The 27080-nt window shown below is 39.3% G+C and overlaps 1 protein-coding gene across 23 annotated transcripts in view; it reads right to left on the reverse strand.

The window, feature by feature from the left end:
- Positions 1-27080, reverse strand: part of SORBS1 (sorbin and SH3 domain containing 1) — a 290288-nt gene that overhangs the window by 108323 nt on the left and 154885 nt on the right. For 21 of the 23 annotated variants that reach the window (XM_075841467.1, XM_075841472.1, XM_075841488.1 and 18 more), the window contains 4 exons: positions 15673-15728; positions 15238-15306; positions 9152-9247; positions 3866-3979 (listed from right to left, as the gene is read on the reverse strand). In XM_075841467.1, coding sequence (XP_075697582.1) covers positions 3866-3979; positions 9152-9247; positions 15238-15306; positions 15673-15682 — 289 coding nt within the window. In that variant the 5' untranslated portion in view covers positions 15683-15728. The remainder of the gene's footprint in view (positions 1-3865; positions 3980-9151; positions 9248-15237; positions 15307-15672; positions 15729-27080) is intronic. The other 2 variants (XM_075841471.1, XM_075841478.1) reach the window with 2 other exon arrangements.

The raw sequence follows: 27080 nt of genomic DNA on the forward strand, positions 1-27080 counted from the left end.
CATTAAGGAAACCTATTCTGAGCTACCAGATTGCTGCAGGCACCAGCCCCAAACAGGATTGCAAATGCAAGTGCCATAGTAACTGGCATTAAATATCATGTCCTCACTGTTCCTGACCTTTGTGGACACAAAGATTTCTTTCATAGCAATAAAGGCAGAATTGTCCATTGACTCGGTCAGTCTGAAAAGGGGAAAAAACACAATCAAGTGGTTGAAAGTTGTGAACATGATGGGAATCAGTCCCGTTAACTTAAGACGTATGGAACTGAACGCCACACTTTGTAAAACCCATAATAAGCATTGAATTTCAAGTGTTTGACGTGACACTAATTACAGATTGTGATTTGAATTCATATATATGTAGCTGCAGGGGAGAAGTTCTGACAAGATGATTGAGACACGACAGCACTAACTGCGACTTGCATAACAACCGTTCTTTGGGGTGGTGTTGCTATATTCATTCAATCTTGCCGATTAGAAACGAAACATGCATTGATGATATACTTTATTATAGTCTTTTTGACTTAATGTGTATTAGGAATATTAAGGGGGAAAGTCTGGACAACCAAGTATATTTTGCTCATAATCAGATCTCTATATGCTTACTTTTTCCAATAAAATCTTAAAGGGTTAATCTACCTTTGAAGTAAAATAGCTCTTTAAGAAGTCAGATTTTAATATGAGCAGCTGAAATGGATTGGAGGAATAAATCCAAGCATCTGTGGAATACGAAGGGTGACAAAATACAAGGGTTTCCTGACCGAATTCTTGATTCACTAGCCAATGCATGTAAAACATTCCAGCATCTCGCACCCACTAAATCCAATTAGAGGACGACCAAATAGCTGGTCTTATGTGCCTTCTTGGCCACTCAGCAGAGCTAAGAGGGCCACATGGCACACTCTCCTGCGGAGTTGACTTCTAGTAATGGGCACGTCACGTGGTCATTCAATTGTTCCCACCAATTAGGCATTGATAGGACATCCGTCATAAAATGTGCTTTGTGGGTTATGGGTTTATGGAAATAAATATTATGAACTGGTATATCTAGTACATAATACAAGAAATATCATATGTTTAATAATGACAACACTATAAATTCTATGGATTCAGTGAATAGCCTGGAGTCTGATTCCTCCAGCATACATAAAAATTAGGTAGTGAGTCACTGCTCAAGGCTGTACTCCCTGTAAATCAATATATATCAAGTGCCAATTCCACACATTACAAGATGATGCCAAAGGCTTAGTTCAGCTGCCATTATGGATGGGTGTTAATACTGCAATAAAGTTCAAAATTTACATTTATTTTATGCTAATGTCATTGACACCTGAAAATAATTTATTGTGAAAGTTTTACATGGGACACTGGTCATGAAATTGTCATACACAAAAAGATATTCCTCAGGATTCTAAGTATTTCTGTCAGGGATCATTACCATGTATATTGTTTGAAAAATATTATCCTTACATATATATATATATATATATATATATATATATATATATATATATATATATATATATATATATACTCAGTATATTACACAAAGAGATTGGATTCATGGAGCACAAAGAGCCTGCATAACACGCCTATGGAAGACACCGCCCCCTGGAATGCAAAGAGGAGTGTGCAGAAGAATGTACAGGAGAACTTACAGCTGAGGAGCCAATGGGACTTAAGCAAGTCCCACATCTCTAGGGAGGGGCATGTGTTTTTTCTCTGTGTGTTTCTTTGTTCTGAATAAAGGGCAGTTCTCCTCTTGTCTGATCGAGGGAAAGCTGTGTACCAAAAATCGCTGGTTTACTTCTTTCCAGGCATGCCTTCAGCTTTCAATTTACAGAGGTGGCTATTCGGTGTGAAATAACAGGGAGAAAGGAGCTACCCTGATATACGGACTTGACATTTCTCCTATGGAACCTTGTGGTTCTTCTCCTTTGAAAGCAGTGGCAGACTAATATAGGGTACTGCCAAAACTAAGGAAAATCTAAAAAAAAACTGCATAAAGGCGAGGTAAATCTTCGTAGCCTTCTATATATATATATATATATATATATATATATATATATATATATATATATATATACAGTGAAGGAACTAAGTATTTGATCCCTTGCTGATTTTGTACGTTTGCCCACTGTCAAAGACATGAACAGTCTAGAATTTTTAGGCTAGGTTAATTTTACCATTGAGAGATAGATTATATTAAAAAAACAAAACAGAAAATCACATTGTCAAAATTATATATATTTATTTGCATTGTGCACAGAGAAATAAGTATTTGATCCCCTGCCAACCATTAAGAGTTCAGCCTCCTCCAGACCAGTTACACGCTCCAAATCAACTTGGTGCCTGAATTAAAGACAGCTGTTTTAAGTGGTCACCTGTATAAAAGACTCCTGTCCACAGACTCAATTAATCAGTCTGACTCTAACCTCTACAACATGGGCAAGACCAAAGAGCTTTCTAAGGATGTCAGGGACAAGATCATAGACCTGCACAAGGCTGGTATGGGCTACAAAACCATAAGTAAGACGCTGGGTGAGAAGGAGACAACTGTTGGTGCAATAGTAAGAAAATGGACGACATACAAAATGACTGTCAATCGACATTGATCTGGGGCTCCATGCAAAATCTCACCTCGTGGGGTATCCTTGATCCTGAGGAAGGTGAGAGCTCAGCCGAAAACTACACGGGGGGAACTTGTTAATGATCTCAAGGCAGCTGGGACCACAGTCACCAAGAAAACCATTGGTAACACATTACGCCGTAATGGATTAAAATCCTGCAGTGCCCGCAAGGTCCCCCTGCTCAAGAAGGCACATGTACAGGCCCGTCTGAAGCTTGCAAATGAACATCTGGATGATTCTGAGAGTGATTGGGAGAAGGTGCTGTGGTCAGATGAAACTAAAATTGAGCTCTTTGGCATTAACTCAATTTGCCGTGTTTGGATGAAGAGAAATGCTGCCTATGACCCAAAGAACACCGTCCCCACTGTCAAGCATGGAGGTGGAAACATTGTTTTGGGGGTGTTTCTCTGCTAAGGGCACAGGACTACTTCACTGCATCAATGGGAGAAAGGATGGAGCCATGTACCGTCAAATCCTGAGTGACAACCTCCTTCCCTCCACCAGGACATTAAAAATGGCTCGTGGCTGGGTCTTCCAGCACGACAATGACCCGAAACATACAGCCAAGGCAACAAAGGAGTGGCTCAAAAAGAAGCACATTAAAGTCATGGAGTGGCCTAGCCAGTCTCCAGACCTTAATCCCATCGAAAACTTATGGAGGGAGCTGAAGATTCGAGTTGCCAAGCGACAGCCTCGAAATCGTAATGATTTACAGATGATCTGCAAAGAGGAGTGGGCCAAAATTCCATCTAACATGTGTGCAAACCTCATCATCAACTACAAAAAAGGTTTGACTGTTGTGCTTGCCAACAAGGGTTTTGCCACCAAGTATTAAGTCTTTTTTGTCAAAGGGATCAAATACTTATTTCTCTGTGCACAATGCAAATAAATATATATAATTTTGACAATGTGATTTTCTGTTTTGTTTTTTTATATAATCTATCTCTCACTGGTAAAATTAACCTAGCCTAAAAATTCTAGACTGTTCATGTCTTTGACAGTGGGCAAACTTACAAAATCAGCAAGGGATCAAATACTTATTTTCCTTCACTGTATGTGTGTTCTAGATTTTTAAACATTCTTCAAATTGACATTTATTAAAAACATTATTTACTTTTTGCGCTGCTGTTTCTATATATCCACTATACATAGAAGCTGCATAGCATCGCTGTAAGCTGAATACTTCAGTCAGGTAGGCCATTCTGTTGTTTCCAAATCCAATTACTTCAACTTACCTGGTGAAATCTCAATGTCCAATGTGGATCTACTTTTCTGGATGTCCCCTTGTGGTGTGGATGCTCGGAGGGTTACCGCTCCCTTTCCTGTGCATACTTTAGTAGGATCCACTTCTAAAATAGAGACAATATGGTAGATTTATTCAAGTTGTCTTTTGGAAAAAAGTTGCACATTTTTGCACACACCTGTGTAAAAAAAAACAAAAACGTGCAACCTATTTTGACATAATGCCACTCTCGTCACCTTTTTAGAAAGTGGGTGGAGCTTAGCAGAAGCGGCATGGCCTCCTGCAGCCTGACAGATTCCCTATACGAGCTAGCATAGATTTCCATTTGTGGCGCATAGACAAATAGGTGCCAAATGTATAAGACACTCATAGATTGTAAGCTCTCTCACACATTGTAAGCTCTTGTGAGCCGGGTCCTCGCTCCTCGTTTGAATTGTAAATTAGTTTTGTCAATATGTAATGTCTGATATTGTCTGTACAACGTACCCCCTGACCTGTAAAGTGCTGCGGAATATGTTGGCGCGATATAAAGATTATTATTATATTAAATATATTGATAGAGCAAGTCTAAGTAAGTCCCGCCAATGTGTCAATTAGATGAACAGAGAGCATACTTTGTCTTCATTTCTAAAAGCAGTTAAATGCATTACACATGATCGTGACACGGTCATGCTTTTCTTGAAACCTTCTAGAATATTTTCAAAACACAATTAGAAAAGCACATTCAGCAAAAGATATGCATGAACGGTAATGCAATATGAGAGAACATCGACTACGAATGCAATGAAAAACACAAAGAAACTATTCGACTTATATAAGCAATGAAAAACTTAAAGCATTTATGATTTTTAGGATACTCAGAAAGCCTTCAAATGGATATTTTACACACAAAAAAATAACTATAATACATATAATAATTGTGAAATTATGTATATAATAGAACTAAATTCACTTATTAGGGTATACAACAAGGCAAAGCATGAAAAAAAGCTTCATCTATGTTTTATTTACCCATCGGAGGTTCATTTGGACCGTGTGATTGTGTTCTGATATCTCAATACAATGCATTAGTCACTAATAAATATATACTAACATATATATATATATATATATATATATACACACACACACAGGGTGGCCATTTATATGGATACACCTAAATAAAATGGGAATGGTTGGTGATATTAACTTCCTGTTTGTGGCACATTAGTATGTGGGAGGGAGGAAACTTTTCAAGCTGGGTGTTGACCATGGCGGCCATTTTGAAGTTGGCCATTTTGTATCTAACTTTAGTTTTTTCAATGGGAAGAGGGTCATGTGACACATCAAACTTATCGAGAATTTCACAAGGAAAACAATGGTGTGCTTGGTTTTAACGTTACTTTATTCTTTCATGAGTTATTTACAAGTTTCTGACCACTTATAAAATGTGTTCAAAGTACTGCCGGAGCATTCCTAGATGAACAGTTTCCTGGAAAGTGGATTGGTCGTCGTGGGCCAGTTGAATGGCCCCCTAGGTCTCCCGATCTGACCCCGTTAGACTTTTATCTTTGGGGTCATCTGAAGGCAATTGTCTATGCTGTGAAGATACGAGATGTGCAGCAACTGAAACTACGGATACTGGAAGCCTGTGCTAGCATTTCTTCTGCTGTGTTGCTATCAGTGTGTGAAGAGTGGGAGAAGAAGGTTGCATTGACAATCAAACACAATGGGCAGCACTTTGAACACATTTTATAAGTGGTCAGAAACGTGTAAATAACTCATGAAAGAATAAAGTAACGTTAAAACCAAGCACACCATTGTTTTTCTTGTGAAATTCTCGATAAGTTTGATGTGTCGCATGACCCTCTTCCCATTGAAAAAACTAAAGTTGGATACAAAATGGCCGACTTCAAAATGGCCACCATGGTGAACACCCAGCTTGAAAAGTTTCCCCCCTCCCATATACTAATGTGCCACAAACAGGAAGTTAATATCACCAACCATTCCAATTTTATTTTGGTGTAGCCATATAAATGGCCCACCCTGTATTTTTATATTTATTAGTGACTAATGCATTGTATTCAATAGTGTTCCTTTGGGTTCAATATTTAAGTAACTACAAAACAATGACGGTCTCCGACTTATATATATGTCACTTCCTGCCTTTTTATCATGTTTTACCTTGCTGTATATCATAATAAATGAATTGACTTCTATTATATACATATTGTCCTGTGCACAATAAGGTATTATAGCATCAGGTATTATAATTCGTCGAATAGATGAATGGTGCACAAATTACTGGTTTGTTTGATAATCTGTGACTACACCTTATATCATAAAGCTCCATTGCAGTACATGCAATTCACCAAAAATTTCATCAAACAACTAGAAATCAAATGTTTTTTTCTGTGAGTATTTTGACATTGAGTAATATTACCTAAGCCATTATAGACACGGACAAAAAAAATTAATTGCAGGAAAAACTTGATATGGACTATTGTGAAGTCATTAGAAATAATATATTAGGGAATTGCATTCTAAGTAATGTCCTAATGTATTTGTATTACCTAAAACAATCTATTTGTGAACAGAAGCAATTTTTTGTAACAGAAAAAAGCAGCAGTGAAGAAATAGGGTCTATTCACATATTGCAGTCATATTGCAGTATGTCTGCGAACCATTTGCATAGACCCTTAAGATTCCCATGAGGTCGTTCTCTCAGGCCATCAGCAGACTACCGGTGTCTGTATTCAGTGAACGGGGAGGGCAGTAGGGCTGTAATGTTGTAATTTGTAAACTTTTTTTTTCATTTCACTTCAAGTATGTACGGTATATTTAGAATCAGAGTTTTCTATTTTCTTGGTCCTTGGATAGGATACAGCTCTCCTGTGATATCTCACTTTAGGTACAAAATGAAACGATTGGACGGTTATGTCATGAGAGAAATATACTGTACGTTAAGAGCTCTACATGATAATGATCTGCACACTCTGATGTAAGTCACTTTGTTCTACGGTTAAGCAGCTTACAAGGACATGAATATATATATAAAATATTATGCAACTGCAGAAATAGGTGGAAGAGCGTGTAATAGTTAAAGCATTTCCAAATGTAAATGGACAGGTATTCTATATTTTTAAATATATACAGAGACCGTGGCGCACGCATCTGGGGCTTCCAATTGTCCGGAAACTCATCTTTGACCATGGCCGGAAGGCCCTAACATACTATTATGATCAATTGTATCCGTGTTCTTTGGACGCGTATACAATTGACAGCGCTGGCGAGGCAAGTGAACGGTCAGTTCCCTTCCCCACCATTCTGTGCTATTCTTGTGATGCAGGTGGTGGGATAACGTCATCATTTCACCTGTGTCATTCCGCTGGAGCAGGCCTCCTCAGAAGATACCAGGCATGCATTGCTGGAGGAGTGGCCGGCATGGGAATAGAGACAGGTGAGTGCTTGTTGAAGAATGCGGCGCTACCTACATGGGCACTGTGGCACTATCTACAGGGGGGCACTATCTACAAGCGGCACTGATTTTGGCACTATCCACGCTGGGTATTACGCTACAAGTAGTGGTCAGCAAATATCCACCAACCTAGCCCTTTATATTAGAGCATGTAATATAAAGGACTAGACTGATGGATAAGTGCTGACTAATACCCGTAGCGTAAAAACCAGAGGGTAGCGGGAGCGTGCCAAAAATAACTTGGTTTGAAAAGTATGCATTTGGAAACCTCCCCTTAAAAATCCTGCGTTTGCTCCTGAGAGATTGGCAGCATGTTCGTAGAATAAATGGCATTTTATGGCATGTAAATTTGGGATCACGCAGGGGTATAGTTTAGAATAAATTCATGTGAACGGAAATATGTTGCAAACCTTAAATAATTTAGGTTTTCTATTATTTAAAAGTATTATAAATAATAATAAAATAGTAAAATATAATTGTGGGATTAAAGGGGGGATCGTCTCATCACCGCGGGCACAGGAAACCCACACGGATCAGTTGTTGTGGCCGGGGGAAGTAATGGCCATCCAAATGCAGTATTACGGTACATGGTAGCCATTCGAAATAATGGCTGTTCATGTAAAACATGGAATGATCCAGGTCTGGGTCATGCCAGGTCCATCAGAGAAGGAGTTGGTGACACTCAGCTCTGGCTAAGCATGGAATCCCCCTCTATGAAATCTACATGCCCAAATAGGCAATGTTTACATGCTGGATGGGACAACCTCTTTAATTACTAACACATTTTTATAAAAGTTAAAGTCCTACTAAATTAACTCAAGTGACAAACGAGAGTACAATTGATTGTAATAGCACGGTTTCTTACATTGTGTCTGAGATTTCCATTGAGCGGGCTCAGACACTTTGTAGAGGGCCCTGACCCTTCATTTGGTAAATTAGTGGGGGTCCAAGCACAAGGACCACCGCTGCAGTTATCTCTTAACAGAAATTTGCTTTAGGAGATGACTGATCCCTCCTTTTCTCTTTCTCCTTCTCCCGACATCTGCAGACTCTGCTTGGGGATCATCTGGGTATCTCTCCTGCAAACTGGATATTTTTTGTTGGATCCACCAGGACCAAAAGGGCAGACAGCACAAATAAAACGGAATGGGTAACATTTTCCCAAAATGGAGCTTCATGTACTACAGAAGAGTACTATAGACTCTATCCAGTCTAAAACCACTAGATGTTTGGCTACTAAGTATAGGCTTTCCAATACAAATAGGAAGATCTACATTTAAAGTAATTTAAATTTCCTGAAATACATAGCTATTTGGGTACATAGGGTCGAGGGTTGCTCAGTTGGTAGCCGAGGGTGCAGGAACCTATGAGTGTCCTTTATATACTTATTTTTTCCCCAGTATAATTTAGATGGGTAGCATAGGCTTGTGACAGAGTTAGCCTGAACCTTATCAAATAAAGCTGATCTAGCGTCTAAAATAAACATATGAATGTAGTCAAGTATAGCCACACAGTATAAAGCTACAATTTATACTGGGTAATATCTTAACAAAAAAAAAAACTAAAACCAGACCATGCAGGAATAACAAAAAACACAACAAAAATGCCTATGAGTTCAGTAATTATTCCAAACATTCTCAGTTAACTAGTTATAACACTTTGAACAGGCCCATTTAGTGATACCATAAACAAATGTAAAAGCAAAACCAGCAATGCAAAAATGCCAAGCATGTATATGAAATTAATGTCATTGGGACGCAAAGCATACGGATGCAAGAAATGCAGAATGGACACTACTTTATTTGCATTCCAAGCATATACCTGGAGTTGGCACAAGATCAGGGAAGTTTTGTACTGCCTTCACAGGAATGATTGTAATAGCAGAACATGAACGTGTACTTAAAGGAGAGTCATCTGCTGTGAACACAAAAGTAAAAACGTATCTGAAAGTATAAAAGTAGTTTAGAGAGTAATGCACTCACAACACTGAATATTCAAACGCCACACAATCCTGGATGCTTTTATACGATCAGTTTGTTTATACGATCATCTGTTTCATGTCGACCTATATCGCTGGTATGGTAGCCATACCCCGGCTACAGTGGGTTTACTTTGGTTTCCCAAACGTTGTAGTGCATCTCAGTATCAAGCATTTAGATGACTTGCAGAGCCCATTCATGCTCCCGACACAAATGTGAATAATTATTATTATAATAAGATTGGAGCAAGTCCTATAAGACATTATATATTAAAAAACAAAAATAATTTGCCCATAACTAACGGTATGTTGCTTGGAAGTCTAAAATGTTGTTTACGTTTTTACCCTTTTTATAATTTCAGTCTTAAGCTTTGGACAATCCATTTCTGTTAGATGGGTCCCCCCCCAACAAAAAGCTCATGACAAAGTGTCAAGCTTCTGCCATCCCCAGCGATTAACTCTAATCTATGGGGGAACCTGGCGACAACTATTCAATGTCCCTGTAAGCCCCACTGAAATGGGCTGTCTATGTAATGCATGGAAGTCCTGGGTTCTCTAGAGCGAGAGAGGCTTTTTTTGTACTAGACTTTATGTACTCCGGCTAATAGATGACGGTCCAGAACGTGGGACCCCTCTATTAACTTTGAATTCTACAATTGGTTATTTGAAAATTATTATTTTTTTGTTTTTTTTTTTACCATACAGCCCCTTTAAAATTCTAGAAATTCAACATTAAACAACTTCTTAAAACTGCCTTAAAAGTGTATTCATCTATATTAAGCCCTGAAATGCTACTATTTATCTTACTAAAAAGTCCTAAATCTAGAAAAGTCCAAAATGTAGGAATAGGAAGATCTCACTATATGTGAGTTTTTCCATTATGCTTCTTGAAGGGGTTCTCCTGGGTATATATTTTTTGTTTAGCCCTTCTATTCTTGAGGAATGAATGGGTTTTGCAATATAATGCACAGACTGTGATGGGATGAGGAGCATGTATAGACTTAAGCACCGCTGCAAAGTTTACACGCAGCAGCACTCAGTTCAGTGAGCACCATAGGGAGGGAAAGAGGATTTTTTTTTTTAACAAACATTGTATTACAATAATTGCATCTTCAAGAATAAGAGGGAAAATTAGAAAAATGTATATTATATTTTGGAGAACACCTTTAAGGTCCCAGGCACACAGCCGTATTACGGAGATGTTTTGTAAGATGCCGTAATAGGGTACCCATGTAGGTGCATGGTGCTTAACTGTACGAATCCGACGCTACATCCGGTATTAAGGAGCTATTCTCTGTAATATCTCCCAAATATGGCACCCAAGGGGACCATAATACAGCGGTACATGGAGTCCCTGTGCTGACATACAGTCACCTACACACGGCTCGTCCGTGTGCAAGAGGCCTTATGGGGGGGGGGGGGTTAGACAGGAAACAGATTCTCAAAGGGAGATAATTAATTTCTATAAAGAATTGGACAGCCTAGAAGACAGACTACAAATAATAATAGCAGAGATGTAGGACAAACTTTATCTTTTTCTATCATGCCTATATAAAAGTCAGCAGAAATGTAGTACTTTCACTTAACGTAAAAGCCTTAATCTCAACATGCCGATCTTTTTAGAAGCACTTGCCCGTGTGTTTAAGAAAATCAGTGGTGCCCATTTAGCTCCTATAAATCCAGGTTTGTTGCTGAGATATGTTCACTTTGGAGCTTAGCTTGTGACGCACACAATTTTGGAACACTGGTCAAAGCAATGCTACTGTATCTACAGAGTCCTGGCAAACCCCAGTCAATATCAGAAATAGTGGACCCTATGTAAGGACTGCTTGAGATTCAAAGGGGGGCCTTCTCCAGAAAGATACTAGAAACAGGTAGGTTGTCATTTATCTACACATTAATACAACCAATAAACCTGTTAGTCCTATTTCACGCCACATTTATTGACTATGTAAAAAACGGATAGCAAACAACACCACATGTATACTGGGTCTTCTCACAGATGTTTAACAAGTACAGATTACTCTTTTTTGCTGCATAGATTAAAAGGGGTTGTTCACTTTCAGCAAAATAATTTCATTTTTTTTGTATAATTGAAAGTTATACAATTTTCTACTATACTTTCCGTATTCATTTCTCACGGTTTTCTAGATCTCTGCTTGTTGTTTTTTTAGTATAAACATTCATTCTTTACTTCTGGTGGATACAATTCTGTCCATGGTCATGTGATGGACACATTACATTATAACTATATAATGTATACATTTAAGGTATGAGTAAGAATTTCTTAACAGACAAAAACATAGGTTTGCTATAATTTATAAAATAAGCTAATGACTCATAATGACCAATAAGTAGAGTAATTAGAGATTAGTTACTTAATATAGAACTAGGCTAGGGAAACATGTAAATAATGACTTTTTCTAAAATTAACCTTAAATAACTGGAATGATATAATTGGAGTATTTGTATTTAAGATATATATGTAATATTTCCACATGATCTGCCATAAAAGCCTGAAGCTCTGTAACCCACAACTTTTTCCATAACAGCGGTCACCCAACCCCTGTGGTGAGGAGGCAACTAATGGCAAATGACCACATTGATGGATTAAAGTTCTGTCCATGGTCACGTGATGGACCCACAGGTGCAGAACTCGTTTGTTACAGTATGTGTATTAGAGTTGTGTCTTAAAAATAACACACTAAGCCTGATGAATAAAAAAAAACAGATGACCAAATCAGTCAATTAAGTGTCCATCGTGTACACTGCACTAAAAAGAATGAAATGTGAACTGGTTACTACCTAGGGCTTACATATCACAGATGCAGCAGCACGTGAAAAGGGGGAATCTCAGCTTTGATACATTATGTCCCCTTTCTTTGGTTCAGCCCAAAACCTAATAAAGAGTGTGTATGTTTGTGTGCGCGTGCGTGCATGCGTCCGTGCGTTTTGCATGCACATTGTTTTGTCCCAAACAATGTTCTGCAAATATATTCTAAAAATAAACCGTGATTCTACAGTTGTTCAATAAGAATATTTTGAACCATAAAAGTATATTCTAAAAATATAAATCAAGTAAAATCTATTTCTAAATCAGGAAACCCATTTTATTATAAATCATCTCAGTGCCTATAGAGAATGAAATGGAAGGAATGCTTACAATTATAGACCGACATGTCAAAGGGACAAGAATCAATGGTTTACTCATGATATCATTACAAGTGACAAACGGATCTTAATTTAGAATTGCTAAATTATAATGAGGCGGAGCTGCAAGGGTGTAACCCTAGTTATAGCAGCTGCTACTGGGCCTAAAGTCTGGGGAAGGCTAACTCAGGTGCAGAAACATTGTTCCCTGTTGTGGGGAAGACTGTGGTGGCTTTCTGCAGTCTAGTTCTACTACATTTCTTCTCCTTTTCGCTGCAGATCTTAAAATCACGCTATCCATCCTTTGTTGCTCAAGTAAGAGTAGCCAGGCTACGGTTTGTAATACTACAGTTCAGTACAATCAACAATGTAAGGGGTCTCATTTTTGACCATTTTCTATGGGGCTCTATGTGTTCTAGTTACGCCCTTGATGCTCTGTAAAAGTCTTTTAAAATAACATATTTCCATACGGATCAATGGTCATTAGGTCCTTAAAGTGAACCTGCCATGCTGAACATGCTGCTCTACCTGCAGGTAGTATGTTATAGACCTGGAGGAGTTGAGCAGATTGCTCTATAACAAGTTTCCCACAGATCGGAGAGCATGTTTAATGTGACAGGCTTTCTTTAAAGATTTCAACTTTCATTTTTTCCAGTATCTTCATGACTGTACACATATATACAAATATAATACATTTACAACAATTATGGATTACACTATTGAAATGAAGCTCCGGGAACATTTTCCTTTTTAGTAAAGTACACCTACTAGCATCATGTAACATACTAGGGCCATTAATTCTCTCACGCTGGCATCACTTCCTGCTCTGTAGCTATTGGTGAAGGTTGCACCTCACTGACTTCCTGCTCTGTAGCCATTGGTGAAGGTTGCTCCTCACTGACTTCCTGCTCTGTAGCTATTGGTGAAGGTTGCACCTCACTGACTTCCTGCTCTGTAGCGATTGGTGAAGGTTGCTCCTCACTGACTTCCTGCTCTGTAGCCATTGGTGAAGGTTGCTCCTCACTGACTTCCTGCTCTGTAGCTATTGGTGAAGGTTGCACCTCACTGACTTCCTGCTCTGTAGCGATTGGTGAAGGTTGCTCCTCACTGACTTCTTACTCTGCCTCCCCCCCTGCATGCACTCTGCACATAATGCTGGAAATACGGAGGGCTCTGTCCTCAGTTTTAGCGGTTTCTTCCTTCATTTTACCAGAGAGTGTGCATGTAGGGGGGATTATCTGAAAGGGAGCAGAGAGCTCCCAGTATTAGCTGTATTATGTGCATAGCTCATGTAGGGCAAAAAGTCTGAGAGGCGATACTTCAGCAGGGGAGAAAGTATTGACAGAAAAGGGGTTGTTGTTTTGGGAAATTCTCTTGTACAGCCCAGTAACATGTAGACATTTTGTTATTTCCTGCGGTGTAAAAGACCTATAATGTAAAGAGTACCTTGGAAACTTGCATTTAAAAGACCAGGAGGCAATTCCAGGGCCTGGGGTTTTATTTTTAAGGGTATGTTCACACGGCCTATTTACGGACGTAAATCGGGCGTTTTTGCCCCGAATTACGCCCGAAAATAGCGCCTCAATAGCGCTGACAAACATCTGCCCATTGAAAGCAATGGGCAGACGTTTGTCTGTTCACACAAGGCGTATATTTACGCGCCGCTGTCAAAAGACGGCGCGTAAATAGACGCCCGCGTCAAAGAAGTGACCTGTCACTTCTTTGGCCGTAATTAGAGCCGTTATTCATTGACTCCAATGAATAGCAGCGCTAATTACGCCCGTAATTGACGCGGCGTTCAAGCGCCTGCACATGCCGGTACGGCTGAAATTACGGGGATGTTTTCAGGCTGAAACATCCCCGTAATTTCAGCCGTAACGGACGCCCTCGTGTGAACATACCCTAAAGGTGATGTCCACTACCGGACAACTGGTGACCTATCCACAGGATGGGTCATCAGTATACGATTGATGCAGGTCCGACACATGGACCCCGCACCGATCAGCTGCTCCGGCTGCCTGTGGTCACCGGATATTATTGCACAGTATGCAATGTATGGAACCGGAAGAAGTTGGCAGCTGCAGTTAGCAGTACTGCACCTCGGCCAATATTCCGTGACAGGAGTCATCTGCTTTCGGCATGGATGTCCGGAGGCAGCCGGATAGGTCATCAGTTGTCTGGTAGTGGACAACCTCTTTAAAAAGTAAATGCAACCTATTTTGCCTGGGTAATGTCTCTTCCTGTCTCAACCTTCAGCTCAACCTTCAAGTTAATATGGCTGAACTGCAATACCAGACACAGACCATGGACAAGATGGCACGGTTTCTGGGAAGAAAGAAAAAAAAAGCAGACCTTTTTTTCTAATCCTAGACTTAGGATATCTTATAATGAGCTTTTGAGCAAGAATAGATTGTTCAGATTCGATTTTTTTTTTCTCACCTACTCCTATTTCCCAGCCCGCTATAGACTGTGATTATTAGACCGTGCTGTAGGTACATTAATGGGTGGACGGTTGTTAATGGTCGTCAGAACATCTACAGTTAATGATTGTTAATATTGTGGGAGAACATAAGGAACCTATCATAAACCACTATCATATCCGCTGCTGCAATCTACCAAGAGATTACAAACCGGTGTATAGGGTATATGTGAATAATGCATTTTTTTACCAATAGAAAACAGATATTGCACATTTACACTAATAAAATGTTTCTCGCAGTCATTTATTAGACAAGGAGCCTCCAATTCAATTTGTTACATCATCAATATTATATCTCACCTTTTTCTTGCATGTTGCAATTGGATGTTATTCCGTTGACCACATTGTTTGATATGGTAACTTCATTATCTGCATTAGACATCGTTTCACAGTCAGTAAATTTCTAGCCATCATACACAAGCTTTTTACACTCACTTACTGGTTTGTGCATAAGAAGTATCTAGCAGATTGTCAGTGAGTCCGTAACTAAACTTCGTAAGACTATGGTAATGACTACATGCACAATAACATTTTCATAATAATAATTTCTTCTTTTAAATATTCAAACTACTACAAGACTAAAATAAAGTAAAATAACCAAATAAAATTACTACAACCATTTTACATTTCGTACCATAAAACTACCTTCCCAAAAAAATCAATAGCATATATGATGCAGATCAACTGACTCCAGCACATTCAGAAGACATAGTAAAACACAAGACGTATACTCACCAGAACTCATGCTGCGAGGCTTACAAATCTTCTAACAAAGTGTTTGCTTCTTTCTGCTTTTTTAAAAAAGGGAAAAAGACAAAATGTTTATCTCATGCTGGACTATGCATTCTGTCATAAGTTAGAAGGTATGTAGAAAATCTCCCAGCAGAACTTCCTGGGCCTTATTCAGCCCATATGACTATTTATGGTGTCCCTGTCCTCCGAACTCATAAAATCCCATCCTGTCTATTCAATACCAAGGAAGATGAAGTCATGAAACTGATAGTCTGCTTGGTTCACATGCAAGACAGGGATATGGCCATCTCATTTAAGAATTCCCACCAATAAAGACTTTATTTCAACTAGAAACCTTGTATGGGGGGTACCAGACATATGAACAAATTTACAGCATTAAATAGTCCATAACTATTATTCTGTGTCCAAGTTCTGAATAATTTTGAAAAACAAAAACGTATGTAACTTTCCTCACTCAAGTTCAGGGCTACAACAAACTACAATCCCTATAAATATATATATATATATATATATATATATATATATATATATATATATATATATATACACACATATATATATATATATATATATATATATAGATACTACCATATAAATCCTACCATAACATATGAGTACACCATAGGTACCATGCAAAAAGATTTTTATTATATTTGATCACAAATAGTAAAAACAATGGCCAACACGACCTAAAAATGACAAACACGTTTAAAACAACATGGTGATGGTTGGGGGACTACAACATACAGAGCAGCTTATCACACCAGTATAGTACAAAAAATAGCAAAGAGTATCACATGAAATGGCAATACATATTGCATAAGGAGACAAGAATTGTATACACTCAGTACATTACTGTTTGCCAGTGTTGTCTCAGGGAATGAAGAAATGTCTAAAACATGGATATCACTAGGTTAAGATACCAACCACTGTGCTGCGTAGTGAGTCCCAAATATCACCAAACCACCACCACAGAACCCCTCGATAAGACAACTACTCTAACCACAGAGCTATGAAGCCGACACTTACAAGACAACTACTCTAACCACTGAGCTATGAAGCCAATACAAGACAACTACTCTAACCACTGAGCTATGAAGCCGACACTTACAAGACAACTACTCTAACCACTGAGCTATGAAGCCAATACAAGACAACTACTCTAACCACTGAGCTATGAAGCAGACACAAGACAATTACTCTAACCACTGAGCTATGAAGCAGACACAAGACAACTACTCTAACCACTGAGCTATGAAGCCGACACAAGACAACTACTCTAACCACTGAGCTATGAAGCCGACACAAGACAACTACTCTAACCACTGAGCTATGAAGCCGACACAAGACAACTACTCTAACCACTGAGCTATGAAGCAGACACAAGACAACTACTCTAACCACTGAGCTATGAAGCCGACACAAGACAACTACTCTAACCACTGAGCTATGAAGCCGACACAAACTACAACTACAACAAACCACGTTCTCCGCAAAAGTTCTTAAAATCACCTGCCAAAAATACAAAAATAGGAAGGCTATACACTACAGTATAAGCCCAAGGATATATATTACAGTATAAGCCCTTCTACTTTATGTGAATATATAGCATATTGTTTGTATATTAAACATTTCAAAACAAGAAAACTGCATTCACACTTCCTGGAAATTTTATTCATAACTTGTTCATGACTGAAATCCATAAATGTATGCCAGAACTCCCATAGATTACAGCTGCATAGTATGTGGATCAATTTAATCCAATAGCTTTTTTTTGGATTTTAATTAATTCATTCATATAAAGAGCCCCCATAGATTTTAAATTCATTATATATGATGTATTTTTCTAATGTTTTTTCTTGTGAAAAGATCAACAGGATAAGTGACGAATAGTGGAATTAAACCAACTATGAAAGAATGGTTAACTCAGTTTGAAAAAGTTAAAACTGTGTTAGACTGGCTACACACTGCATTTTTGTTGCGTTATTAGCATGCGCTTTTTTGTTTTGGTTGATGAACTCCCATGAAGGGACATGGAAATTTGTCTACCAAAACAAAAGACGCATGCTAAAAGTGCAAAAATGCACAGTGTGAACTGAACCTAAGGCCCCAAGCACACGACCGTAGATTTCGTCTGTAATTATGGACCGTATATGTCCTCAATTATGGACCCATTCATTTCTATGGCCGACGTACACCTTCCCGTATATTTGCGGGAAGGTGTCTGTGCTGTAGAATCCTTCCGTAAAAAATAGGACATGTCTTATTTTTTCACTTTACAGACCGCGCTCCCATCCTTTTAATGGGAGCATGGTCCGCAAAAGCAGGGGGGCATTAGGATCTTTTAAAAACTTAGTCAGATGTAATGTCAGAGTCCCCCTAAACAGAAGGAAGTTATATCACTATATTAAACACAATTACAGGGACAAATATTCACATTGAGTTTATATCCATAAGAAAGTTTCAAGAAGCTTCTCTGTAAGTGCACTAAGCACATGGGATAAGTGTAGAACAGTCAATTTGTATAATATACCACAGTGGCCTAAAGTACGATCAATAGTGTGCATTAATAGACTCCGCTAGTATAAATCACAGCACAGAATCATAGTAGCAATGTATGAGGCCGCATTCAAAAAGTCAATAGATATGTGGGAGAAAATGGTATTGGGAGTTTTATTAAAAGTACAGTACTAAAGCCTATTTCTATCACCCATCCAGATATGCAAGTACACGTGGAACCATAAACTAATAGTTAAAGAAAAGGGATTTTTAATACACAGGATTTTTGTGATAGGTAATGATGAATAATTTGTGCTCAGAGTATATGAAGCCGATTTTGCGGCCGCGTCAGGGGGGAAATGTAGTATTACATGGTGGCCATTCAGATGAATTAGTTTACATTGGCAGTTTAATTTCCTTTGTACGGATACATCATAAGAGCAAAACAACGAAAATGGCAGCGGTGGCAGATCTTTCGCAAGACTAACACCAACGAGGCCTGACGAAACCATTGACTTTAATGGGTTTCGTCGGGTTTCCGTAATGGTGTCCATCATTTTTCCTGGAAAACCATTAATGCATGCTGCTTTACTTTGTTTAGGATTTTCAGCAGAATCTGCGACGGAGGCTCTTAACGGAGCGTCCAACACAGATGTGCTTAAAGAAATACTCAAGGTAATACTGGTACACTGTTGTAAGTTAGTGCAGGGCCTGAGGGGGCATAGTATGACACTGGAATGCTGTCTTTAAAAGCGGTTGTCTGAGCACAGACCGGTTTTTCATACTGATGATCTATACACAGGATAGGTCATCAGTATATGATCGGTGGGGGTCCAACATCTGGACCTCGCACCGATCAGCTGCTCCGGTTGCCTCTGGACACTGGATGTTATGCAGTGTTTAGTGCCGGAAGCAGATGGCATTGAATAGGAGCAGAGCTGCAGTATTGCAGCTCAGCCGCTATACTGTGACCGGAGCCTTCTGCATCAGGCACGGGTACCTGATGCCCGGAGGCAGCTGACCAGTGCGAGTCCAGGTGTCGGACCCCCACCGATCATATACCGATGACCTATCCTGTGGATAGGCAGAAAAATGGACAAGGAGGCAGCACTTCCAAAATGTAGAAAAACCTTTTCACCCATGCAACGTTTCAATCCCTCAGGATCTTTCTCAAGCATGAGAAAGATCATGAGGGATTGAAACTTTGCATGGGTGAATAAAGGTTTTTCTACATTTTTGAAGTGCTGCCTCCTTGTCCATTTTTCTGCCTGATATTGATGACCTTGGACCAGGTTCTGAAGAGGCGTGCACCATCCTGGCGGTTCGGTGCTGTGGTAACTCTCTACTTTTGGCTATCCTGTGGATAGGTCATCAGTATGAAAATCCAGTCCGTGCCCGGACAACCCCTTTTAGGTTTAAAGGGTGGTGCATGACAAACACCACCACACTGGGCATAACACAGTGTACCAGCTTGTATGTCCAGATCAGCCAAGCATGCAGGTTTACTGCCATAGCGAGAGGGGAATAAGAGGCTAATAGATACCTCTAGTGGCTCTTTTCTCCAAGAAAAACAAAGAAGTAGGAATGTTTGATGCATACAGGTGCCTGTCATGTACAATAGATGTTGGAGGTTCCTTAAAAACAAAAAGGCCTTGTTTACACAGTGCAGAGTTATTTCAGTTTTTGACGCCTTTTTTTTTTTTAGCCACAACCAGGATTGAATTAAAAAAAAAAAAAAGAAATATAAAACTCCTATTTTTTTCTTCCGCTTTGGATCCACTCCTTGTTTTGGCTGGAAAAAAAAACGCATTCAAGAACTGCACTTCAGATTTTGTTAGACCACCTTTAGCCCGTCCCGATAATGTCCGGCACTGTATGTTGGGAGGCTGAGCTACGATTTAGTTCTCAGCACAGATTATCTGTTATTTGATGTACTGTTGACTGTACAAGACTTTCAAGCTTCCACTCAGCTCCAGCATCCAATAGCCATTATACACCACAGATATTGGGGCAGATTTACTAACAGTGTCTACGTTTTAGACCGTGTAAATTGAGACAAAAGTGTTCAGAAAATGCGCCAAGTGGTGCATGCCGTATGTTGCTAGATGTGCTAGACACTTTCCTCTTCCTTATACCACCTATGAGTTAGCTTATTTTACGCCAGTTTTTTTTTACGCCAAAATTTGGTGACATTTTTAGCGCAGTGTCACGTTTTAAGTCACATTCCTTTCCTGCTAAGCCACGTCCCCTTGTCGTGCGTGTCCAAGAGATGTCTAAAACAGTTAATAAATGTGGCAGACAGCATGTACAGCAGAATTCTGGGGCATTTCAAATAGTAAACCTGCCCCATTGTGTTCAGTACCTATTTCTTGTCTTATGCTCCACTGTCTAAAAACGTAAACAACGGCTGCACAAATCTTAAGTGAATTAGTTTTGCTTCCGCTTGGACCAGAGCTTTACCCACATATATCCACGTTCAATGTTTGTGCTTTCACATTGTTTACCCATTAACGTCTTGTACTAAACACTAAATACTTTCACCACTACCTTCTTATGCCTCCCAGTGATCTGATATCCTACTGGACATAATAAACTAAGTGGCAAGTGTATTTTTCAAAAATTATCATAAAGAATAACCAAACAGTTGACAGTCAAACTTCCCACCATAATTACCATGGCAGCTAAGGGGAAAGAAGGAAAAAAAAAAAAGAACATGCCGAACTTTAAACTTTTTTATGGAGTAGATGACCTTAATGCCAGGAGGTGCCTTCCGCTCATCACATGACATGAAGTAGTGGAAAAAGATTGTAACAACTTTTATCCTCCACCAACGTGTTCATTCTCAGATTTTTCCAGTTCAGAGTTGTCCTCTAACTCCTGCCAGCAAACCAGAGATGAGTGGCAGACCCCTCCACTGCCACGCTAATTCCACCACTGACTATCAAACGCATGAGGTCATGGACATCCTTAGTTTACTGCTATGGATTTATGGGCATAGACATGATCATGGACAGTATTAGGTTTAAAAGTCTAATCATGTAACCGTAAGTGGCAACATTCTCCAAGAACGAATTTCAATGACAGCCATGAAGACCACGACTAGACCACGTAGTTTTTTTTTGCCTAATGAAAGTATCTGGAGCAATAAGACATAATCTCATCTTACCTCTCAATATTCTTTTCTTTGTGTTTTATCTGCTTTTCATGCATATCTCCAGTTATTACCAAGGGTGAGAGAGGAAGCTTGCGGCTCACAAATGACCTGTGGTTTAGAAAAGCTTCTGCCTACTGTACATTTAAATGCCCCCGCCCCAGACATCCTCTTCCTTGCTTAAATTAGATTGGTTTCTTGATGATGTCATCCTGTCACTGGCTCCCTCATAATCAACCACTGCTTTTAGCGGCCTGACATTGTTTTGACTTTGACATCGACCAGACAAAAAGCAACATATGTAGAATACCTTGTTCTACAACAGCCGATTACTCCGCATCTAGAATATGAAACCTGTCAGTAAGAATGATACAGATTACAAGAACAAAGTAAACTGAAGAAAGGCCCTATCGATGGTGTCAAAGGAATATTTTCATTAGCAAGAAGGAGATCAACAGACATAGCTCGGGTTTCAATCAACAGATTCCAAAATAGCTGGCAAGTTATCCGGACAAACTGACAGGAGTAAACGTTCCAGCAGTGTAAACCTAAAGCAGTGGTGTTTTCTGTACAAACTGCTGTCTATTGGCGAATACTTATAAGGTGCAGGAGCAAGGTACGAGAATATAAGACACAGGTACAGGCGTTATTCTAAACATAATAAGAAACAAAAAAACCAAGGGGGAAAAAAAGAAAAAGGCTTTTGTTTAGCTAAACATTGTATTCACATAAAAAATATGGGTTCTACATTCTTGAGGGAAAAGGCTTCAATTCCAAGTAAGCTCTAGTCAGGGTGGGAGAAATTTAGAAAATAGAACTTAAAACTTTATCGTCTCAGCTCATTCAAACAAAAAGGAGACTTGTGCAATAGAGCAAACCATAATGTTCCGTAGGTTGCACCTGGTGTCCCAATCCACTCCCCACATAGACCTAATCCCTATTAGGACATGTCAATCTAATATCTGTGGTCACCGTTTACTACTGGCGCGACCCACCAGATCATAAGTACCATTACAAGATGTACCAATAAGGTTTGGCAGTCTGCCCAATTTCAGCAGGTAACATGGTATTCTCCGTCTCCTCTGATGCCACTCCACTTGACCCCCTTATTTCTACAAGAGCGCCTAGAAGAATCGCTGGGAGAACTCACCCTTAGATCTGCTCTGAGGGTCCTCAATGTTAGATATTGATTAACTACAAGGTTAGTCAACGAAACTAAATATTTTGTTTTACAGAAACTAGCTTTCAGACAAAAGGTTAGGACTCTTTATAGGAAGGCGAAACCTCCTTGGGGAAACCGAATTGGTTAGACGAATACTTGCTCATCCGCAACTCCCCCCTAAATTGCTTTCTAAAATGTACTAGAGATTGCTTGACTCTGCTCCCCTGGGGACACAGATTTTTCTTAGAACCTGGAAGTTTGAACTTGATTGATAATACACAGATGGCGAGACAAAGTTTACTTTTTCACATTCCCATTTCTGCTCTGGCTGCATCAGAATACAGGACATTTTCTTTAAAATATTAACTAGATGGTACAAGACCACTGTGGGGCCATCTATCCTCTTGTGATGTCTGCTGGAGATGTCAATCAGCCCCCGGCTCTATATCTCACATATGGTTTTCATGCCCAAGCTTGGAGAGCTTCCAGGCGCCAGGTGAGACAGACAATCAGGGCAGTCTGCTCTCCGGACTCTCGCGGGAATTGGTGCTACTGGGGACGCCAGAAAACGATTTAAGCCCTCTATTAACGATCTTACGACCTGGTTGTTTACAGCAGCAAAACTGCTAAGCCCGTTGAACAGGATTTCTATAAATCCCCCTTCCATCCAGGAATAATTGGAGAAAACTGAGCAAATCTGTAGATTCAAGGAACTCCTGGTTTGGGAGAACTTCTCCCGTTCTCGAAAATTGACCACCTGGGGGAAATGGTCTGCTTTTACAGAAAACCATCTAGATAATTAGGTGCCCTTCCCGTTTATGCCCACGTACTCATCAAAATGTTTTCTGCATTCTAGTCAAACTTTATATCTGAGATTCTGACATTGCATATCTAGCATACTTATTTTCTGGACTGTTGTATTTTGTTACGATTTTTGGGTCAGACTTTTACATTCGAATGGATCTCTGTGTTATTTGTTGCCTATGGACCAGCGTGTCTAATTTACTCTTATGCACCTATGTCATCTGCACTTATTCCTTTACCTCTTGTCTAAAACTTAAAATGTAACCCCCCCCCAAAAAATTATGCATCATGATCCCAAACTGCTACAGGCCAATACTGTATCTCTGCGTTCCTCCAATTTCATACGTTGCATGTCTCGACTCATGTAATATTACAGAGGTAAGTAATGCTTCTAGGAGGTAACACCAAGCATCACAGAGAGAAAATATAGCAGCTCATGAAGTGTTCATAATGCAGAACTGTAGGTACTTGTATGAAGTTATACAATGTCTGTGCACTTCGCTTTACTGTATGTCTAGATCTTTACCTAAACAGAAGATATTTAGGTGCCTTGGCGAAATAATCTGATTCCTCAAGTTTGCAATGAGCATTGTCCCTTATTGAGCCATTCGTGTTCCTCCCGGGTTCAAATAATGGTGCACCCGTTTTTGAATATTTTTTTTTTCTTTTACTTTTTTGCACTGGGTGTTTGTTCTAATAATAATTAAAAAAAAATCTGACTTGTCATTAGGCGTCAAACTATGTAAAGAATGATGATACCTTGATTTGATTACAGATTGTATTATAGAATCAAAACTATTTGGTAATAGATCCCTCCGGTATAAAAGATGCCATGGGGTGTATTGGTTTCCCTTACGTCTCCTGGACATAGTGTCCTTGGTTTGTAAACAAGCTTATGACAGAATAGCCGGTCTCCAAGTGATAAAAATGAACACATTTAGATGTCACGGAGCCATATGCCATGCTGAAAGTATAAATAACTTTAGCACCACGTGTAATGAGATTAGTGTCCCATTAAAACAGATCAAGTGAGATTTATGAACAAGATGTTATTGAAATAGTTTGGGTTTATGGATATACAACAACAATTGCTAGTATAATGTTTTAGGAAAAATATGAACAAAACCCCTGTCAACAGCTCCTCATATTACGCTCTAGAAGTTAATTTTATATCGCTACCATCATGTCACTACAAGGAATGGCATGTCAACCAATTCTTTGTAGTAACAAACAAACCTGTTGCTTTTTGATAAATATATTATTTCATGGGAAGTGGAGCTCCACCATTACCACGGTCTACAGAAGTAACAAATGCAAGGTCTAGAAATATATATGACCTTTTTCATGTTTTCACTTATTCTTCAGCTTATTCTTACCCAGTGTAGATTAAAATCAATGTGTTATTACCTGGAAACTGTCAACAGGCAGGTCATCGGCTTTTAATTGATATTATTCTGCTTTTCTTTTTATTATAGTTATGGCATGTGAGATTACCCAGGGTAGATTGGTCCATTATTATACAGTCTGATTTACATCTGAATATCTAATTCCTGTACATTTGTGGTAGGTCTGCAGGGGTGTTAATAAGCCAATCTCGGACACAAGCCACTCACAACAGATTACCCCTGTGCACTGAAACAAAAGTATTAAGCCAAGCAAAATTTGTGAAATTGTGGTAGAGGCTGGCGGAGAACTTGCAACATGGGTAAATAGTCACAGGTTAGAGCAGGCACCAATCAGATGGGCAGATGCAATTTGTGCCACTATACAGGGCAGCAACGGTATAGAGCAGAGCAAGACGTCGGCAAAGTACTGTAGGTGGCCTGGGTCCAGCTATAGTAGATCATATTTTTTCTCTTTAGTAAGACCCAATAATACATCATTTTCAACTTCTTTTTCCCATCGTAGGTGTAGCTTAGTTGTTATATGATCACCTGCCAATTGGTGTTGGGGTTTCCCACTCATAAACGTATAGGAGTATAGAAAATTTAACCATGTTGTGTCCACAAGGCTCTGCACTAAATTGTACAACTTTCTCTTATGGGAACTGCTTCTGAGCTGAGGTGGGTGACAACCATGGAGGTCAGATATTGTCACCAAGTGGCTGTGTATAGCCGTCCACACAGACTTTGACAAAGTCTGACAAGTTGGGAATGTCGGCAATACTATTACATGAACAACTAAGATGGGAGTTACACCCAATTAAAGGGGTATTTCCATCATAAACATGAATAGGTGTGGGACCCACATCTATCTCCAGAATAGGCAGTCTCCGACCCTATTCCACCTGGTGAGGCAGCTTCCTGCCACCTCTCCAGTTACTCTCCACCTGGATGCCGCGGCCACCTCCCCAGGTGGAAAGGGGGTCAGAGGACCACCATTCTGGAGATAGGTGCAGGTCCCAGAGGTGGGAGCTGCACCTATCAGATATTTATGGCATATCCTGTGGATAACCGGTCAGCCCTTTGTAAATAACCCTTTAAAGTGAACCTATAAGTTAAACTGTGCTTTGTGGGGATCTTTCACAAATCGATTATGCTTTGCCCTACACAGGAATTTTCTGATCAGTTTCTTGTCCTATAGTAAAAACTCAATAATCACAACAATCCTTTCATTGCATGCGGTCCTTACATAAAAGGTAATTATAAGCTATTTCTAGAAGTTATATATACTTTACGTTTGCAGTCAGGAAACGACATGTTTGCTCAGCTGCAATTTCTCTGATGTCCTAATGAGGCTAAATGCAAGAAAAACAGAGGAGAGGCATAACCGACTGATTCTAACCAAGGTGAACAGAGATGCCAGGCATGGCAGGAAATTCTGCTCATACCAAACTAAGACATTAACGCAACTTTCTAATAAAGATATTCTCTGTCTAAGCCACATGAGAATACAAAACCACAACATTCATTAACATTCTTTACATTTAGCACTTCATAATATAGCGGGTTACAAAAAAATGTACAACATATATGGAGAAAAGCAAAAAAGTTCTAGGCTTCACTCAACGGTTCTACCAGATCATGCAAATAGTAACATTTTAAAGGGACAGGCAGTATCCACAGCAGCACTTCGATGTATAAGAAGCCACGGGGGCACAGTGATCCCTACTGTTGTCTCCTTATTGTCCAACCCTGTAAAGAGCGATTATAGCCTACCTGGCACACTAGAGACGGTTTTTATTTTATTTTTTGATCCAATAATAAATATACACAAGGCAAACTATTTATGCGGGTTATTATGACCAAAATAGTAAATTCTGGTTAATTTTCCTTAGAATAAAAAATATTTAAATTTATCGTATCCAATCATTTTGGTACAATAGGCAAAATGATTACAGTTCGGTAAGAGATGTCATATTGGCTGACACATGGATATGACTGTTATATAAATCACTGGTGGGCACAGCATAAATATTGCCACAGTATGAAAACCATAGTATGAAATACAAAGCACCAGATGGGTATGTATATGAGGCAAAAAACATACCATGAAATGACTATATAAGTAACAAACAATTATATTTATTAAAAGTTAATACACCACATAGATAATAAAAACATTTAAAAATAGCATAAAAAGGCTAAACAACAATCTCTAAGAGGGGGGCCACCCTGATAAGTGGCAAACAATAGAAACCCCCACTCACCCACCTAAACCCCTCAATATGCGTTCTATGTATGAGACATGTAGCAAAGAAATGTTGCATCAAACCAGCATATCCTAGTCCTGAACCATGAGGGGAAAAGGGGATTGTAAGCCCCACGCATATCA

The sequence above is a fragment of the Rhinoderma darwinii genome, chromosome 11, assembly GCF_050947455.1.
Source record: "Rhinoderma darwinii isolate aRhiDar2 chromosome 11, aRhiDar2.hap1, whole genome shotgun sequence".
NCBI lineage: Eukaryota > Metazoa > Chordata > Amphibia > Anura > Rhinodermatidae > Rhinoderma > Rhinoderma darwinii.